This window comes from Biomphalaria glabrata, chromosome 16 (genome assembly GCF_947242115.1).
Source record: "Biomphalaria glabrata chromosome 16, xgBioGlab47.1, whole genome shotgun sequence".
Lineage (NCBI taxonomy): Eukaryota > Metazoa > Mollusca > Gastropoda > Planorbidae > Biomphalaria > Biomphalaria glabrata.
Genome location: NC_074726.1, coordinates 755,804 through 776,902, shown reverse-complemented (window position 1 = coordinate 776,902; position 21,099 = coordinate 755,804). Strand labels below are relative to the sequence as shown.

The 21,099-nt window shown below is 34.8% G+C and overlaps 1 protein-coding gene across 5 annotated transcripts in view; it reads right to left on the bottom strand.

Annotated features, from left to right (window-relative positions):
* Positions 1-20,285, bottom strand: part of LOC106066346 (microtubule-actin cross-linking factor 1-like) — a 102,887-nt gene extending 82,602 nt beyond the window's left edge. For 3 of the 5 annotated variants that reach the window (XM_056014848.1, XM_056014852.1, XM_056014853.1), the window contains exons 1-9: positions 19,989-20,217; positions 7,966-8,058; positions 6,558-6,686; positions 6,001-6,057; positions 5,280-5,351; positions 2,260-2,370; positions 1,873-1,968; positions 1,138-1,260; positions 732-878 (exon numbers count right to left, since the gene is read on the bottom strand). In XM_056014848.1, the coding sequence (XP_055870823.1) occupies positions 732-878; positions 1,138-1,260; positions 1,873-1,968; positions 2,260-2,370; positions 5,280-5,351; positions 6,001-6,057; positions 6,558-6,686; positions 7,966-8,028 (798 nt within the window). In that variant the 5' untranslated portion in view covers positions 8,029-8,058; positions 19,989-20,217. Of the gene's footprint in view, positions 1-731; positions 879-1,137; positions 1,261-1,872; positions 1,969-2,259; positions 2,371-5,279; positions 5,352-6,000; positions 6,058-6,557; positions 6,687-7,965; positions 8,059-12,912; positions 12,986-19,988; positions 20,218-20,254 lie in introns of those variants that run through there. The other 2 variants (XM_056014851.1, XM_056014849.1) reach the window with 2 other exon arrangements.
* Positions 20,286-21,099: the final 814 nt, after the last annotated feature.

Below are 21,099 nucleotides of genomic sequence, written 5' to 3'. Positions count from 1 at the left end.
AGAAATAATAAAAGTGAGTCACTAATAAGAAAAAGAATTATATTAACAGACATGAATAAATCTTTGAACAGCGGCTATATCATTGGGTCTTTTAAGGAATGTCTGATATTGCTTGTTTAAAAATTTCTTGTTAAAAAAGGTTGAAGTTCAAAGAATGTAAGAAAGATAATTGGCCCTCACTCTTGTGCCATTTAACAGTTTAAGTGCATCAAAGGTCTTAAGACTTCAAAAAGTCCTTTGTAGCTGTAGAATTTTCATTGTACAAGAGCAGGTTGATATTAGCAACTATCAATTAAACCACTGAAACAATTGCCTAAACAATTCAATATCAATTATGATGATAAGAGCTGACTTGTAGCTATACAGAACAATTATAGATGCAACTTTGACAACTTGGTTTTCCTCCAGGATAATAAAGATTCATGAGAGGGAACACAATTTATTAGAAACAATAAGTAAGTATCTGATAAGAACGGTAACTAATGAAAGTGATGACAAGGAAAAATCAAATGTAGGTCAACATATTACTTTCATGAGATGGGTTAGGGTAATAAAGATTCATAAGAGGGAACAAAATTTATTAGAAACAATAAGTAAGTATCTGATAAGAAAGGTAACTAATGAAATTAATGACAAGCAAAAAGCAAATGTAAGTCGACATATTACTTTCATAAGATGAATAACATCGTTATTCAAAGATAATTAATGAACGAGTGCCATCGCAAACTCACATGTTTGTGCTGATATTGGACAAGAGCTCTAGCCTTCAAAGGCCATTCTGGCAGTTCTTTGCGGTAATGAACTGGGTGAATATCTCTGCTTCGCTCTGTCAGAAGATCTAACTGGCCCTGATAGTCCAACAATTGTTTGATTATTAACTGAAATAAAAATTATTAGCAAAAGAATTATTTTCCTATTTGTGCATCAGCATCTGACACTTTCTTTATATTTATTAAACATTCTCAAAAGATTTTTAAAAACTTGTATAATTTTACTAAAGAGTAATCTTAATGTGAAATATGTTTATCTGAATAAAAAAATAATTTAAAAAGGACATAGTCTTGATCTGCAATCTGAAAAAAACTTTTTTTTCAATTTTTATAATCTCAAACAAATCTAAATGATAAATAATCTTACTCTGAAATGTTTTAACATGACATTAGGATCTTGAGTCTTGACTTGAGCTCTAACTGTTGAACTGTCCATCCAAAGCAAGAATGAAAGCATGTTTTCTTCCAGGTGGCGAACATCATGGTAGAACTTTCAAGACATTAGAATATAAATGTCAAATCATTATGCTACTTCTATCAGAACATCATGGTAGAACTTTCAGGACATTAGAATAGAAATGTCTAATCATTATGCTACTTCTATCAGAATATCATGGTAGAACTTTCAGGACATTAGAATAGAAATGTCAAAACATTAAGCTATTTCTATCAGAACATCACGGTAGAACTTTCAGGATATTAGAATAGAAATGTCTAATCATTATGCTACTTCTATCAGAACATCATGGTCAAAATATCAGAGCATCTTGGTACAATTAAGATGCAATTATTGTAGCCTATGGTTTCATACATGTCTTACTGATTATACTGAGATGTTTGATTTAGTATTAATCTTGGCATGCAATTTTGGTTTTCTGCTTGTATTAAAATGTCATCTGGTTGTCTACTTCTACTGATATTGTCACTTTGGTTACTATTCAAACTTTAGTGTCAGTCTCATTTACTTCTTGTAATAATGTTTCACTTAGTCTACTGCTTCGAATGAGATTTCACTTTAGTTTTATGCATCATCTCTAGTGTTCCAACGACCAGTTAGCAATTTCTAATAGAAAAAATATCACAAAGCGAAAGGAATATTTACCTGATGATAGCTAGCAGCATTTTCAATGTGAATACCTAAACATTCATTGACTGTTTGAATCCAAGACCAACTCTTACGTATAGCTGAGACACAGTCCTAATTAGAACAGAAGAAAAAATGTAAACAAATTGTCTACTTTTGAAACATATTTTCACAGAGTAGCAAATATTATTTATTTGTAGGAGCTGGTCTTTAAAGTTTTCCTCTAAAAACAACGGTATACTGACTTTAAGTTAGGGCCTTTTGATATACAGTCTTCATGTCTATAATCACTGGTATATAGATTTGTTATCCTAGAATATACCTTGCATTAGACCTAATGTAAACCCTTTGTTTATTTAATTCTATACATAAAAAAGTTCAAAATTTAATAAATATTATACTTACTTTATGAATTTTGGACTGTGCTGGGACATCTTCTCCTCTGTAAACACTATCAAACACTAGTGGTCTTTGACTTAGATACAAAGCTCTGGCTTCAATATCTGACTCAACATTCTAGAGCAGAGTGAAAAAGAAAATGGATTTATGGCATAAAACTGTTCAGTTGAAACAAAAAAGATTTACTTCAGTTTCTGTTAAGTGTTATGACACTGAAAATGTGTAGTATGCTATAACCCAAATACAACTAAGCTACCATTACAAAACATTACATCTTATATATTTACTAAACATTTTGGTTTTAAGCAAAGATGCTAAAGATGTTCTTTTATTAACTTCAATGCTTTAGAAGTCTGATTCCATGAAGCAGTAAACCCTAAATATAATAATCATAAGATCAGAATAGAAACAGTTTGTACCCAGCTAGAAAAAATGTGATTTGACACCATATGTAAATTTGATTATTTTCCCTAATAACTTTCAAATATCCCAGAAAATGTTCTTTTTTTTTTTAAACCATTGAATATTATCCTGCCTCTCTATTTTAATTAGTTTAATGAATAGAAGGTAGTTATTTATATAATGATATAATGATAATCACAGATAATTAGTTATCAATAGCTAGTGATATAAATGGCTATTTTTAGTATTTTGACAGTAAGCAAACAATACTGTAATTAAGGCAACTTGTTTTATTGTGGTTTAGACAGTAATCTTGTGGTATAGGTAAATAATAAGTAAGACAAAGATATCTGAGATAAAAATGTTTTAAGTTGCAAGAAATATCTGTTATTCAATGGATACCAGCTCATGAACAACTAGAAGGAAATGAGCTTGCCAAGAGTGGGAGAACAAACTCACAATTAAACCCTGCACTCTATCCAGAAGAAATGAAGAAACAAATAATAAATAAAATAAATGAGAAAGATGATGCTTATTATAAGCTATCCCCACAAGATCAACATCTAATCTTTCGACTCAGGGCCGGACACAACAGAATGCGACACCATATGTACTGGAAACTCAAAATTGGAACCAGTGAAATCTGCCCATGTGGAGTTTCACCAGAGAATGCTGACTATCCCGACAAGATCAACATCTAATCTTTCGACTCAGGGCCGGACACAACAGAATGCGACACCATATGTACTGGAAACTCAAAATTGGAACCAGTGAAATCTGCCCATGTGGAGTTTCACCAGAGAATGCTGACTATCCCGACAAGATCAACATCTAATCTTTCGACTCAGGGCCGGCACACAACAGAATGCAACACCATATGTACTGGAAACTCAAAATTGGAACCAGTGAAATCTGCCCATGTGGAGCATCACCAGAGAATGCTGACTATCCCGACAAGATCAACATCTAATCTTTCGACTCAGGGCCGGACACAACAGAATGCGACACCATATGTACTGGAAACTCAAAATTGGAACCAGTGAAATCTGCCCATGTGGAGTTTCACCAGAGAATGCTGACTATCCCGACAAGATCAACATCTAATCTTTCGACTCAGGGCCGGCACACAACAGAATGCAACACCATATGTACTGGAAACTCAAAATTGGAACCAGTGAAATCTGCCCATGTGGAGCATCACCAGAGAATGCTGACCATGTCAAGATGCTGTATAAGACATTGGCCCCAAATCACCCCAATAGAAAGAAAACTATATGGAGAGCTCCCTGATTTGGAAACCACTGCGCAGTTCATCTCATGTATTGGTCTAGTCATCTGAACGCTCCAACATAAAAATGAGAACGAAGAAGAAGAAGAAGCAAGAAATATTGTTGTGGATGATGCTTGTCTGTCTGTGTCATTTTACAACTCAAAGAGATGATCTTTTCCCTTTGTAACTACTCATGTGAATTAAGAGGCCAGTCCTAAATCCTAGATACACATCTGCAGTCACCTGCTGGGTATTTTTTATCACTAAACATTGCATCCTTTTCAACTGTGATCCAGGTCACTTCCACTACGCTTGCTTTCCATGTGGGTCTATCTGTGTTTCTTTCTCCAACTATTGGTGTTGATTTTGAAAAGTTTCATATAGAGCAGAGCAACAAAAAAAAAAAAACACAAAAAGGAATTATGGAATAAAACTGTTAAGTTGAAAAAATGTTCTATGAGATGAAACATATTTCTTCTGACTGAAGGAGGCCAACAATCATTTAGAAATGGAATAGAGAAGCTCTACTGCCCTCTATTTGATATGGACTAACCTCTCCATAGCTGGGGAATATATTTACATCAACAGCTGATGATGTTATATTTTCCTAACATTAATAGCTGAAGTTGTAAAATGTAGCTAAAATTATAGAATGAAGTAAGTAGCTGGTGATGTTGAGTCATCAAGAGCTAATGATATCACGACATTTGTAGAGATTCTTGCTCAAATGGGTCTTCCAGTATCTTTACAATCCTCAGACAACGAGGCCTGAGCTGGCTTGGTCATGCCTGCAGGATGGAGGGCAATCGTATACCAAATGTCATTTTATGGACAATTCATGACGGGTTAAAGAAAAACTGATGGTCCCCACCTTCGATATGTTGATGTAATCAAATGAGACCTCAAAGCAGTGGACAATGATGTTGACTACTGGAAACACAAAGCCATACACCGCATTATGTGGAGAGATAGTGATAAAGAAAGGTATGGACAACGAAAAAGAATTTGCCCCAGCTCCAGAAAAAAAGCAAGCCTAGCGAAAAATGGCTCGCTCCTTTACACCAAAGGGAATGCCAAATGCCAATTAACCTGGGACAAATGCAGACAGGAACGTCTCTCAGAGTAGGGCTCCACAGCCACATAAATGAAAATGTGTTCTGTGAAATGTTTAATTTTTCTTTCTGTAGACAAAGATGAAAAATGTTGTCTATACAAAATTCTACATTGTAATTGAAAGCCTTTACAAAATAAACAAACAAGTTGTAACACAAAGTTAACTTGTCAATGGAGGACTTTTGATAAACTACATTCAACTTGAATTCATTTTAGCTGAATGATCAAAAAAAAAATTTACCTGAAGCAAATTTTCAATTTCAGACACAAACAAGACAGTCTCCAAACAACGTTTCTTCTGTTGGTTCAAATCCTAGAGAAACAAAGGGATTAAGAGAAATTAGATTTGGGTTATCTAAACATATTTATCTATGTTTTTTCTAACTAGGAAAAACAGATAAATATGATTTTTTGTTTGTTTTTAGTTCAACATTGAGGTTCATCCCAATTGATTTTCAACTGTATATGTAGCTTTAGCTTTAAAACCTTACAATAACAAAGCCTATATGGATTAAGACAAACTAAAACAATGAATGAATGACTTTTACAGTTTAAATTACACATTTCATAGTCTCATCATCTAATCAGAGCCAAAAGTAAGAAACCTAATTCATTATAAAGATATTTTTTTAAATGCATTTTGATTTCTAATCCCTAACCTTTAAAATTTAGTTTTAAAATTTATTAAACACAGTGGCTATTGCAAAGACAACCCCTAGATATAAAAAAAGAAATTAAAAGTAACCATAAACAGACAGATTTATTTTTGTCTGCATTGGATGTGGCAAAATATGTAGTTCTCAGCTAGGACTGCATAACCTTCTAAAATATTACACTTCTAGTAATCTCTGCATTCAAAGACAAGCTTTTTGATTATTAAGCTCTAAGCTAGCATCCTATTCAAATAACTGAAAGCAACCAATAGCAAAATAAATAACATAAAATAATAGTAAAAAAATTACCTCTGTTAGTAACAGTTCTGTCTCTAGATTGTCAAATTCTTTATTGTGAGTGTGGCCCTGAAATAAAAATATACAAGAAATTATTTCATCATTGGAGCAAAACTTGTATCTTTGCATTAAAAACATGTAAAAAAAAAATAGATATTAGTATAGCTATAAAATAAACACACAAAGCAATTTTTAAAATATGCATCCTCATAACAAGTACTGCAAGGTCTTCGGGGCTTGCAAAGACCTTCCTTCAGGGAAAAGTACCAGGAAAAAGAAGAAGAGGCAAACAGAGAAAATGACGGCAGGACAACATAAAAGAATGAATGGGCCTGCCATTGAAAGAGATTCTACCCAAGGCAAAAGACAGAGAGGAATGGTGAAAGACAGTTGACAAATCTTATGTGGCGCCCTAACTGTCCAACAGATTAAGGAATAGGGAAAGGCGAAGGAACATGTAACAGAGTTTTAAAAAAACACATTTTAAAAAAAAAGGTTAAGTTTGAATTTTAGATTCCAGTGCCAGTAATGAAACGGACTGGGTTGACAAACAATAATAATTTACTCACTCTGCTTTTCTTGATTTCTTCCACCTTCTGAGTCACTTCTAAAAATGTGTTGGATCCATTCCTTAGTTCTTGGAGGCATTGTTGTGTGCCAATATAGTGGTCAGTCAGAGGGAGCTCATCCAGTTGTTGCTAATAAAAACAAAAATATTAACTGAACTTCATTGAATGCAGTGTGAGCAGGAATTTATTATTAATCTGTAATACAAATAATATTACATCACTCCTATGTAATGTAAGAATTTATATATGGATTCAAAAGTTGTTTTTTTCTGTGAAAGTGTGTGTATATATATATATATATATATATCACAGTTTATTCAGAAAATGTGGATTCATTTTTTTTTGAGCTTTTACATTATGCAAAGGTTTTTAATTCCCCTTTTTTTCTGAAACTCTGAGAATCTAAGTCATGACTCTTAATGGTTTTTCCCTTTGCAAGACATCTTCAGCTTTACTAGCCAATAATTTATTTTAATTTCATTTCTTCAAAGTATGTTGCCTGCAAAGCCATGAGGATTTGTGTAGTGCACAAACCAATCCACATGCACATATACACCAACTGTCAACCTTCTAATGCACACAGATCTAAAAAAAATATTATATGAATAAGATATAAATAAGATGTGTCCCTTTCGGACTATTTCATGTGGAAAGCAAAATGGTGTTTATTAAATTGTGGGTCTTTATATTAGAGGTTACAAAAAAACAACAACAATGGGATCAATAAAAAAACAAAACACTACCAACTTTTTCAACAAGCAAAGCACAGATATAGACTAAAAGTAGGGGTTAAAAAAGAGGAGAATAGTTAATTATGTGTCAATATTAGACGATTCCATGGGAGGTCCTACATTCATAAGGGCTGCTACAATACACTGATTACAAAAAAAACTGTTTGTTGGGTGAAAGGTAATAATGAAGGTATTCCATTTAATGAATTTAAACCAAAAAAAAATGTCCTCAATTAGCTAGTGTACCTTTTATAGTGTTTCAAACCCTAGCATTAAAAGATAAATCTGGAATCGAATCGATAAAGACCTGTTTAGGTAAAAAATCTTATAGGAATAAAAAAGAATACTCAGCAGCTCACGCTTCTGAAAGCTACAGCTGTAGCTTCAAAACATTTGAAACTTAAAAAGAACAACACAGAAACAATATTAAAAAAAAGCTGAAATTGAGCCATGCTGACAAAGGATTTGTCTGTGACAGGTATGGTAAAATCTAGCTATAAATAAATATATAAATAATATATATATATATATATATATATATATATATATATATATATATATATATATATATATATATATATATATATATATATATATATATATATACAAACACATATTTACATACACATACATATATTTGTTATCTTGATTTCTTTCTAAAGAAAATGGAATTGTACCTGTCTTTCTTTAACTTTATTGAGACATAACTCTACAGGTGTAGCATCACGCCTAGAGGACATTATGGTTTTAATTGAGTATTACTGGTTTCTCTGCAAGATGCAAGAATAATAACTTATAGTCAACAATTAAAATAACAAGTACTGAATTTGTTCAAAGTCTATTTTTTTCAATTTTTTTTTGTTCTAATGTATACAAAGCTTTGAAATAGTACCTAATTTTGTATTTTACAAATGGGTTAATAAGTGATGTAAGGAAGAAAAACAAAAGTTGTTGATTCATAAAAATAATAAACAAAATAGTCTATTAATAGAAATTAAAATGTAGTTAGATCATGTGTTGGACTTTGAAAAAAAAGAATTAATGTATAAAATGAACTAATACTAAGGCAAATAGCACTAATTAAAACTAAACTATTAAGCATAAAGATTACTTGTTCCCACCCCCCTACTGTTTTATATTTGTTATGTTTCCAGGTTTATATCTAGGATAAACTACTCAGCTACAACCAACAACGGATATACAGTGACCACCGGTGGACAATGGTTATGCTTGGTATGGATGTGGAAAAATATAGCCACAGGATATACTCCATTCCTCATTAATCTTCAGACTCGAAGACAAACCTTATTATAATTATATATATATTGTATTTTTCAGTTGTCCTGTTGTTGTTATGCTACTAAATTGTTTATTCTGGTTGTGATAGTTTTCTGTGTCCTTACATAAACAAAGCTCCATAATGAATAAAGCACAGAAGAATATCCACATGTTAATGAAATAAACCCAGAATCTATCTAGATCTAAACATTTTATATCTAATCTTTTTTTATTTAAGAATAATTTAGAATCTAGAAATTTTTAACTAGATCTAGATCAGTAGTTCTCAGCCTGTGGGTGGCAACCTCATGGGGCCAAACGATGATTTGCCAAGTAGTGTCTAAAACCATTGGAAATATGGATTTTTTTCTATTCCAGTGTTTCCCAAACTGTGTTCCATGGAACCTAGAGGCCTAAATAGGTGTTACACAAACTACTGGAATAATTAACAAGTAGGTTAACATTATTATTATAGCTTTTATATAGCACTACTTTCATGCTTATAGCATGCTCAGAGCGCTTTGGTCCAATCTCATTTGTGGACCAGTGGGGGGGGAGGGGGTATCTAGGAGTTGGTTTTCCCATGCTGCCTTTAGGGGTTCAGTAAACACAACTCTGCCCGAGTCGGGTGTCGAACCTCGAGCCCCCTTCTAGGTAGCCAAGACAAGCCAAGTTCATGCGCACTTAGCCTCTCGACCACGCTTCCCACATGTGCATTAACCTCTCTAAAAAAAAAAAGAAGCAAAAAATTATCTGGTTGTGTCACCTAAGATAAGTTAAAAGAAGCACTAGACAAAAAAAACTAAGTAGAGAACAAGCATATTTTAGACAAGACAGTTCATGCCCAGATCACAAAGCCTCACTCTGCAATATAATAAAACAATCCAGAGAACAGCAGACCTCCCTCTATTTAACCTTTGTGGACTGAAAAGGCATTTGACAGTGTAGACGGAGATGTCATTTAAAAACCGATGATACATTATGGTATACTAGATAAATTCATCAGAGCCTATATGAAGACTCCAAATGCCAAATAATGAACAATGGAAAGCTGACAAACTTCTTTGAAATGAAAATGGGAGTTAGGCAAGGTAAATGCTTTCCCCAACAATCGTCCTATAGGTACTAGACTGGATAATGAGAAAGCCAACAACTGACAACACAGGCATACAATTGACAAAACATCTTGGGGGATCTGGATTTCGCAGACAATAGATATTTGCCTCCTTTCACATAAACTACAAAATGCTTAGACAAAATAAAACAAGATGATAATAGAAGCAGAGAAAACTGACTTGAAATAAAAAGTATGAAAACTGGGTTGATGAGAATTTATATATATATATATATATATGTGCAGTGCTTTTTTTGTGACAGTACGCACCGGTACGCGTAGCGACACTTTTTTCGATGTGGGGAAAAAAGTATTACTTTTCTTGTATTTTAACGTTTATTATTAATTGATTAGTAGTTAAAAGTTAGGCAATCCATCACTGAGTACCGGCACCTATTTTTTTTTTTTTTTTAAAAAAAGCACTTATATATTTATATATATACATATACATATATACATATACACACACACATATATATATATATATATATATATATATATATATATATATATATATATATATATATATATATATATATAAAGAGAGAGAGAGAGAGAGGGAGAGATAGTAGAGATCTAGTTAATTCTAGTTATTTCAAATTACATTATTATACTAGTATAAATTATAGTTTATTATTATCTTATCTTATATATTACAGACGTTACTTCAAAAAAGATGATGATTGCATGATTTCATGTGTCAATCAAATTTTATGCATGTTAATCAATGACTTAAACTCTGCAAAGTTGTTGGTTTTCCTGGCTCTCTAATGGCACTATTATGGTATACTACTGTGTAACTGTATGTATGTTATGAGTTAAGTTACTGTATTAAGTGTATATATATATAATAATAATAAGGCTTGTCTTCGAGTCCGAAGATTAGTGAGGAATACAGTATTTCCTGTGGCTAGTATTTCCCCAGCTGTGACCTACATATTTTGCCACATCCAGGTTAAGCATAACCATTGTCCGCAAGTGGTCGATTTAGATTTTCTTTTCGTCGTCTGCGTTTGTCCTAGGCAGCAGATTTTCTTTTGGTCTCAAATGTGTATCCCGGGCCTTCGTGAGTGACCTCCAACAGTCTCGTTCCGACGCCGCATGCATCCAGAAGCTCTCTTCTATGTCAGCCAAGGAAAGTTGATGCCTAAGCTGGTCTTTGAAGCGTTTCCGTGGGGCGCCTCTGTTACATCGACCACCTTTTAGCTCACTAAAAAAGACTGCCTTTGGCATACATTCGTCTCCCATAAGGGAGCTGTGACCATAAGAAGTCCCTCTATACTGTCCATATCGGCGTTTGCAAGGACAGAGTGTCCTTGATTGAGCGCAAACATCTTTGGTGAAAGCGCTCAAGAAGTCTTAGTTGTTTTTTATATATAGTCCATGTCTCAGAGTCAAATAGAAGGGTTGAGTATTAAATATATATATATTTGATACTCCTAATGAATGATAATGACAATGATAATAGATTACGATCTAGAATCTAGATGCTAGTTGATCTAATCTAGAATCTAGTTAATATAGAATAGATCTATCTATATTAAATAGTATATATACCCAGTCGATAAATTATAATAATAATATTATTAATTATAGATCTAGATATTAGACTTGAATAGATTAAGTAAATCTAGGACTACACCTAGATCTAGAATATCTAGATCTTGATTCTACACACTTAATCACTACAATTGCACTACACCTACAGTAACTACAGCAACTCAAATTAAGTCTAAGTCTACTACTACTAGATTCTGGCTGCCTGGTCACGCATTTGCGCACTGGACTGTCGTTCGGACTTATTGATGGTCCAGGGTTCAAACCCTGCTCATTCCCATCCCCCGTCGTCCTGCAGGAGGTTTGGACTAGGAAGAAAATTATCTTCAACTCTAAAGGAAAATCTTAAACATTTAAAACATTTTTTGTATATACTATAGATCTAGATTTAGATCTAGAAATATTCATAGACATAGACTATCTAATAGACTCTAAATCTTTGTTTTGCATCTATTTTGTAGATCTATTAGTATCACTGAGACTGAGAGTCACAGTGAGTATCAGTATTTATAATGACATGACTAATAAATCATGATGATCATCAACATTAGTCATACAACATAGACATAGTCGTGATAGTGACATGTCACATAGTGATGATAGTGTTATCTGTAGATTAGACTAGATCTAGAATCTAGATAATATAATAATATATAGATCTAGATCTAGATAAAATATTATTTTATATATCATTTAATACGTCTCTCACTCTCTGGTCTCTGTGAGTCTATAATATATAGAATAGTTCAATAGATCTAGATTCTACTACTACAAGAATCTAGTACTACTACTAGATCTACACTAGTCTAGAATACTTATAAAGACTATTACTTACTACTTAATATGTAAGTAGTCTAAAGACAGTCTTAAAAGTTAAATAGTTCTAGACTTAGTCAGTCTTAGTCTACAGACTTACTCACTTAGTCTTGGAATAAACTTACCTGATCTTACCACTTAGATCTACTACTAGACCTCTAGACTCTAGACACTAGTAGTAGTATGATACTACTACTACTAGATTTAGAATTGAGTGACTATTTATATTAGTCTATTACTATTGTAATTGACTGTCACTGAAACTGAAAGACTGAGTCTGTCTATAGACTAGATAAGTAGATTTAGATTACTAGTCTACTAGTTACCTAGTAACTAGTCTAGATTCTAGATCTAGATCTAATCAATTCTGAATTCTAGTCTATTATTAATAATTATTTGTATTGTCATTACGGTCATTACTTGTTACTTGTAAATTACTAATAGTTATAGTATTATAGTATCTAGAATCTAGAGGCTAGATCCATTTAGATCTAATTAAATACTTCAATAACTTTCAATAAGTTAGTCAGTTAGATGTCTACTAGAGTCTATATCTAGATCTAGTATCATCTAGATCTAACTTACTACTTAGAGACTTAGACTACTTAGAGTTAGAGTCTAGACTCTAATAACTCTAGAGTCTAGAGACAGACTCAGACACTCAGAGTAGAGTCTAGATTTCTAGTACTAGTCTACTAAAGTACTATTCTAAATTGCTCTATATCTAGATACTATTAATTGTTACCCTATTAATACTAATTACTAATAGATCTAGAATCTATAGCTCTAGTACTATACGTCTATAGTCTAGTATAGTAGTATTCTAGATCTAGAGTCTGAACAACTTTGTTTTGTTTACCTGTGAAAATAAGGGTTGGGATGCCATTGTGATGGGGTATTTAAACTAAAACACAAGAATGGATTGCTAAAATAAACCCAAGTTTTAACAAATGAATTAGACCTAGTTGGTAAAAATGTTGACGGACCTGATCTTCAGTCTAGTTCAAGTCAACGTTTCTCAAATCGTGGGACTCGAAGTCATAAAAAAAAGGGAGGAGGGCGCAAGAAAGTTGTATTTTCATTTCATGTTACAATATTAACCAACGAAAATGACATTATATTTATATTATGCCTACCAATGTTTCTCAAATTAAAATATTTTAAGTTACGGCAGTTACGGTAAGTTAAAGGGCGTCGTCTAAGAAGACCTTTATATATAATATATAGCCCGACCTACCGTTTTTTGCGATAGGCGTATGCAATAAGCAATACTATCTACTCAAAACGTTTTGAATATTAGGCCAACATTTCAAAACATCTCCGCTAACGTGACAATAGAATAATATGCTCGGCGGCAAAACGTCTTACCTAACACTTAGGCCTACTTTTTATTTATTTTTCGTTTTTATTTGATAAATAGTGCGGTATGATTGACTACGTGGAAACTCCCCTGGGAAAGCTTAGTTAGAGTTTCCCTAGAACGTGTAGGCCTACCACTTTCTGAATGGAGAGGGAGTATGATGAAATTGGCACCGGGAAGAAAAAAAAAAGCTAATCAAGACTCTGTCAGACGGAGAAAAAACTTCCTAGAGCTACCGGTAGAGTAGCCTACTGTTAAAGATTAGATTGAGAGATTTTTCAAATCCTTATAAATTTCTTTTTTTTTTCTAAATTATTATTTTAAAATAAAAACTAACATAAACAATGCTTAATATTTAGCACGCAGCTACCCAAGGTCTATTCACAGTTAAAATAGTATAAAAAAAAACACTATCAGAAGTCTTATTAACCAAATCAAAAGTGTCTAAAGGGCAATAAGTCTTAGGAGAAGATCAATTCCCTTTGAAGACGATTAGTTATTTGAGTAGACAAATCCTAAAGGTAATAAGCTCTAAGGCAGTTATGCCCAAAGTACGGCCCGCGGGCCAGATACGGCCCGCGGGCCAGATACGGCCCGCGGGCCAGATCCGGCCCGCCAAAACAAAATTAAGAAAATCTCCCACACCTCCTGCCCCCAAAATAAGGTTGAAAAATGTAACTTTACCTACGTTAGGGCTCTCTTTGTTCTAATGGATTGATACCACGACATTTAACACTTTAATGTAAAATGTAACAAAAAAAGTGAACGGATCTTTACTCTTTTTGTTTGGAACATGATAATAAGCCAACATATTTGTTTTATAAAGAAAGTGTGGCTTTTTAACAAAAAAAAGCAGCATATGAACAGCATTATGAAACAAATATAGCGGTATGAAGTAAAGAAATGAACCCATTTTCCGACGCGTGAAAAAAAAAATTCAAATATCCCATTAGTTATTGTAAGTACTACATCCATGGGTTTCTCATAAAATTAGTTTAAAGTCAATTTCATTTCTGTTTTTATTTTTGTTACTTTTTCGGTCATCTGGCCCGCGACACGAGTGTCGAAAATTAAAATGGCCCGCAGGTCGAATTAGGTTGGGCATCACTGCTCTAAGGTATATGCACGTTATCTGATGAGATGATCAAGTGTTGCAGTTTTTTTTTCCCTTGTCTCTTACTTCGGCAAGCCAGAATCCTATTTTATAGGCCTACCTACCTTGGTCGGTGTACATTGATCAGGCCTACTAAGTCAACTAAGAAACTGTCTATTAATAAGGGAAAATGTAAATGTCCCGGCAGAAGTTTTTTGCAAGAACAATTTAGTTAAGATCCTGTTTATTTGAAGAATGCGCCTATGACACTTAAGTTGAACATTGTAGAGTTTCTTTTATCCTGTTAGGAATATGTTGTTCGTGTCTTGCTGTCGTAAAAAAGTAAGATACGCTTAATTTTTTTTTTTAAAGTTTGATGATAAACTTAGTGTTTGGTTACAGTTTCGTAGTTCCACTTCGGGAGGAATGTCAAACATGCATGATTTGAAACACATCCGACTAAGATCCTACCCTGAATCGGGAATATTTAGTCACCTGATGCAAACACATTAGCGCGGGGTGACAGCTGACGTGCCTCAATGACCCTTAGAGCTATAGGCCTACTGGTGAAGCCAGACAAAAGGTGCATCCCACTTTCTGGGACATAGGGGGCGTGCAATAGTCTTACAACCTGTCAATGAAAAACAATACCAAAAACCACAGCGAAAACACTAAACATAGATGCGAGAGTAGAGCGCCACGAAGGAGATTAATTAATAAGTTGTGCAGGGAAAAACGAAGGAATTCTGTAAGGCCGACCACTCTACTTAAACCGATGTCCTGTCTTGTACTGAAAGCATCTCTTAGCTTGGGAACATGGGATTTTCGTACATTGCTGAAAACAGGTAGATTTGCACAAGTTACCTAGGAAATAGCAGGAGAAACCTTCTTTTTCTCTGGAAAGGAAATAGAAGAAGATTTCCAAGAAAATGGAGTAGCATTCCAATTAATCAAAAAAGCATTTAAACTTCTGCTGAACCAGTTTCAGAAAGAATAATTAGAGCCAAATTTTTGTCCAAGTTAAAAAATGTTCATATCATTATGTGATATATTCCCACCAATCTTGCAAATGATACGGATAAAAATATATTCTTTGACCAACTGCGACAAGTACCCATAATAGATTATCGGTCGTCATGGGAGACCTGAATGCTAAAGGGGGAAGTAACAAAAGAGGGAGAAAATTATGAGCAACCATGGATTTGACAACATAAATGAAAATGTAGAGATGGCTATGCAGACTTCTGCACATTTAATGAACTGGAGATAGGAGGCAGCCTTTTTTATCTTTTTTTTTTTTTGTTTGTTTGTTTTATAGATTATAGACCGTTACTTCAAAAGAGAAGATAATTACGTCCTAGACATTTCATGTGTCAATCTAGTCATGTATGTTAATCATTGATTTAAGCTCTGCTTAGTTGTTGGTTTTCCTGGCTGATTCTGGCAACCCATTCCAAAAGACCTTAAAAAAGAACATGGCGACGCAGTGTACTAGATGACGCTGAGAGGACAGGAAAGACCATCAAGAGACCGTGGAGAGTAGCATATTTTTACTGAGGTTCTATGTTCCATGAGGAACAAAAAAAAAAAAAAAACTACAGATGATTATGATGATAATATGGAAATTGTGCTATTAGGTCAATTAACAGCGGCAATTGCTTCTATTTAAATTCAGAATAAAGAAATATTGGTGCTAGCTTGAATCAATACTTATTTGTTCTAAATTAGGGTTTAAAAAGATTTCTCTAATATTAGTTATCTGTGTTTCCACAACAACAAGCTCAGTCTCTGCCTAGGCTCTCAACTCTACCAATGATTTACCCACAATGCTAGATGAAGTACCCACCACAGTAGAACAATGCGATAGACAAGATGGCTCCCGGCAAAGCCACTGGATTCGATAGTATCCCTCCAGATCTTCTGAAACAGTGCAAAACCACATTAAGTCAACCACTACACAAACTGCTTTGCAAATGGAAAAAAAAGGTGCTGTTTCACATGACCTCCGGGATGCTAAAATCATCATCCTGTACAAGAACAAATGTGACAGAAGCAGCTGTAACATTTACATGGAAATTTCTCTCTAAGTATTGCCAGGCTACAAAAACTTTCTGATAGGGTCTATCCAGAATCACAGAGTGGCTTTCACTTAGGGGCGATCTACAATCGACACAATGTTCTCAATCCGAATATCCGTCAACTTCAGGAAAAGTGCAGAGAACAAAGGAATCCTTTGTACATTGCGTTTATCAGTCTGACTAAGGCCTTCTACCAAGTCAGCAGAGATGGCCTCTTAAAAAATGTGCAAATAATAGGCTGCCCACTCAAACTGCTAAATGTAATTGTCTCCTTCCATCAAAATATAACGAAGGCATCCATTCCAGTTTGATGGCAAACTTCTGAATATTGCCAGACTGAGGGCCAAATCGAAAATCAGAACCACCCTCGTAAGAGATGTGCTATTCGCGGATGATGCAGCAGAAGTGGCACACACAAGAGAAACTTCAGCCACTAATGTCCCGCTTCTCTCAGGCATGTAAAGAGTATGGGCTACCCATTAGCACGAAGAAAACAAACGTGCTACAACACCCCCCCCCCCATCCCAGATGTGGTAAATGAATTCTGCTACCTTGGATCCACAATTCAAACCGGTAGCTCAAAATAGAATCAAAAAGTAATCGAAATGGAGGTCTACAAGGAATGCGTTCTGAGCACGCTACTGTACGACAGTGAGTCGTGGACTACCTATGCAAAGCAAGAGAGAAAACTAAATTCATTCCATTCGCCCTGCCTCCGAAGGATCTTGAAAATCACACGGCATGAGAGAGTGTGCAATACTGTGATCCTTGAGCGAACGGGTCTTACCAGCATCTTCGTAATCCTAAGGCAACGACGCCGGGTCATGTTCGCCGGATGGTGGACTATCGTATCCCGAAAGTCATTCTTTACGGGAAAGTTCGCGTCTGGCTCAAAAAAAACTTGTCGTTCCCCCCTTCCCCTTTTCGTTACGTGGATGGAATCAAAAGGGACATCAAAACAGTGAACATTTATACTGACCATTGGGAAGACATAGCCCTAGACCGCACTACGTGGAGAGAGGTGGTGACCAAGAAAGCTATGGACAGAGAAAAAACATGGACCTTAGCTCTAGACCAAAGCGAAAGCTACCGTAACCTACGACATGTGCGGACGGTAGTGTCTCTTCAAAATAGGGCTCCACAATCACACGAAAAGGTGTTGTAAAATGTTTTACATGTTTCGGATGTTCCTTCAGAGTTGAAGATAATTACTTCCTAGTCCAAACCTCCCGCAGGACGACGGGGGATGGGAGCGGGCAGGGTTTGAACCCGGGACCATCGATAAATCTGAACGACAGTCCAGCGCGCAAACCGCACGACCAGGCAGCCATCCTACGAGATGAACCATAGTCGTTACTATTGAAGAAGGGCAACTAAGTTAACTGTATTATTCCCCTCACTAAAGAGGAGCATATGACCTTTCCACCTAACCTAAATATGACAAATTATTTTTTTCGTCGAAAGAAAATAGACTATTCAATAAGCCTACGGGGGGGGGGGGGGGGGGGGGAAACACGCACACCAGGAAACTGAATGGAGATATTTTAAACAAATGTTACAAATAGTACTTTAGGAGTGGAAAAAAAATGGTGTGTACAAAGCAGAGGAGAGTAGAGGGAAAGGCAAGGGGGCACGATGCCCTGGGCGCCACCCTCAGGGAGCCATACGCAGAGAGGCGCCAAAATAAATTATCGTAGGTATTTTTGTTAGGTAATACATTCTAAGGAGATTTCCATTATATTATTATTAAATATTTTGTATTTATAAGCCTATGTGATGTACATGGAACATGGGGGGTGGGCGCCAATAAGGTTCTTGCCCGGGCGCACGTTTTGCTCATTACGCCTCTGGACTAGAAAGTCTATGCTGACTTTAATGGTGAAAGGGACACGAAGAATTCTTACATGCTAATCATGTCTTCACTGTTTCGCTTACTGCTTTTATAATCTTAGACGCCGTTTAATTGGGGCGGAGTCAAACAAACAAGTTGGGGGGGGGGAGAGAGAGAGAGCAAAACAACCTGCAATGCCCGACCCTCTTGATTCAGTAACACTTTCAGCAGATATTTAATAGTGAGGCAAAAGTAATAGGTATTTTTCCCCATTCTACAGTGTCTGTCATCCCTTGCAAGAAAAGTCCAAGTGGTCTTCCTGGTAATTTTTAGTCATATATGGCAGTTCCCTGAACTTCTCGGGATCCACACGGCCCACGTTGAGAATCACTCGTTTACATTCTTTTAGATCTATAGATTAAGATCGATACATCTAGATATATATCTATTGCGTACTTTTGTTGCGATTAAAACATGATCTTTTTACCTTATTCACTAACGGTAACGCCACTAAGTTTTCTTGTTAATAGCAAGCTTTAAAAAAAAACAACAACCAGACAACCGAGATTTCCCCTTTCCCTAGATCTAAGTGTCATCTGTGAGTTGAATCTAAGTCAATACGTTCAGCCCGTTTGTATAGCACGTCTTGTCTAATGTCAACTGAAGCCATTGAATAGAGTTGACGACTGCATAGAGAGATACAAATGGCCAGTTCGAGGGCATTTATTTATTATTTTTGTTTTCAAAGTAGGAAAGTAGAACCACGGATGAAGGGAGAAGAGAGTTGCGAACAGGAGCGGGGTTGCTACTCATCAATATGAAGTTGAGTTGAAAGAAAGAGCATTATAGACTATATATATATACAGAGAGAGAGAGACACACACACACACACACACAGAGAGAGACATGGGTTACGGTACAGTGGCTGAGTGGTTAATTACGATTTTGAATTTCTGGATTTTTAGGGTACCTGACTTTTATTGGGAAAAGTTAAGGCGGTTGGGCATTGTACTGGCCACATATGTTCATTAATCAGCCAAAGAAGCAGATGACTTTAACACAATTTGATCTATAGATGGCAAGGTCTGAATAGGGGAACCTACTATTTTATATTATATATATATATATATATATTATAGATTACAGTTTGCATATATTAAGGTTAGGGTTAAGTCAATGATTTTCCTGGCTGATTCAGGCAACCCATTCCATGCTCTAATAATATGGCACTTGCTTAGAGAGGAAGGAACGCTTAGGCCCTATAGCGTATGAAATAATGAGATTAAGAAATGTGCATTTATCTTTGTGTCTTTCTAAGTATTATATTTGTCTTTAAGAAATCCAAAGCGATTTCGCGACATTTATAGCTATGTAAATTCACCTGTGTATGGGCATTTGTTATAGATCTAAAAGTTTTGAAACACAAGAGTTCCAAAAGCAAATAATATAATATTGCTATAATATAATTATTTCTTAAAAAACACTCTGCATAGAGCATTATTAGTCCAAGGACTTAAATCTTTGGTAAATTTAGACTAGGACTTGGTCTACTTTCTAAATATTTAAACTTTACCTTTTTGTTCTTAGATCTAGACTATATGTTTTGTTTTAGCATTAGTCATGCTCAACTGACTCAACTAGATTTGTACTATATTAGGAACATTAGCAGAGTAGCAATAAATAATCCACATGAACGTTATAATAATTGTTACAAAAATTTGTAACATGCATATAATTGTACACATTTACACATTTCAAGCACAGTAGCACACCGGAAATATACACATTGTAATCTGTCAATACAGTCTGTTGCTATAGTCTATATATGGAGTTTCTCACCTGTTAACACAGTTGATGTGTTCGTGTGCGTGTAGTAGGCGTGGCGTTGTCATTACCTATATAGGTGATGCATGAAATAGAGAGGATGGAAAGGGGAGAAAGTTGGCGTGTGTATGTTACTGTGTGTAAGTTAGACTCGGTGTGTCAAGTGATAGTCAGGGTCCTTTAAATTTGCATTAACCAATCGTAAATGAAACACATTTATAATAGGCTACACTCTATACATTTATGGCCTATAATTTAGGGTCTATGATTTTAGTATTATACGTGGATCTCTAGGCTACAAGCATGGCATATACTAGATTATATTTTTACATCTTTTTTATCTAAACTGAAAGTTCAGTCTAGTAATTTATAATGTATGCTGATAATAAAAACAGAATCAGCAAGAGGGAAGTTGCATACAAAAAAAAGGTGTGCATGTGCGTGCATGTATTTAGGGCCTACTGACTGTAAATGTCACTTTTTTTTTAAAGTAGACATATAGACAGTGCTTTTTTCTTTAAACAATAGGTGCCGGTATTCAGTGATGGATTGCCTAACTTTTAACTACTAATAAATAATGATAATTTTAAACGTTAAAATACAAGAAAAGTAATATTTTTTCCCCAAATTGAAAAATGTGTCGGTACGCCGTACCGGTGTGTAGGGCCTACCGTCACAAAAAAAGCACTACATATAGCTAACAAGTTAACTGACATTAAGATTTACTTACAGAAAGTAATTTTAAAAAAATAATAATTTAATTTATAGAGCGCTGTTAACAAATATGATGTAGGCCCAAGGCGCTGTGATAAAATTACAAACATAATCACAACTGCTAAAATGACAAACTAATCTAAAAA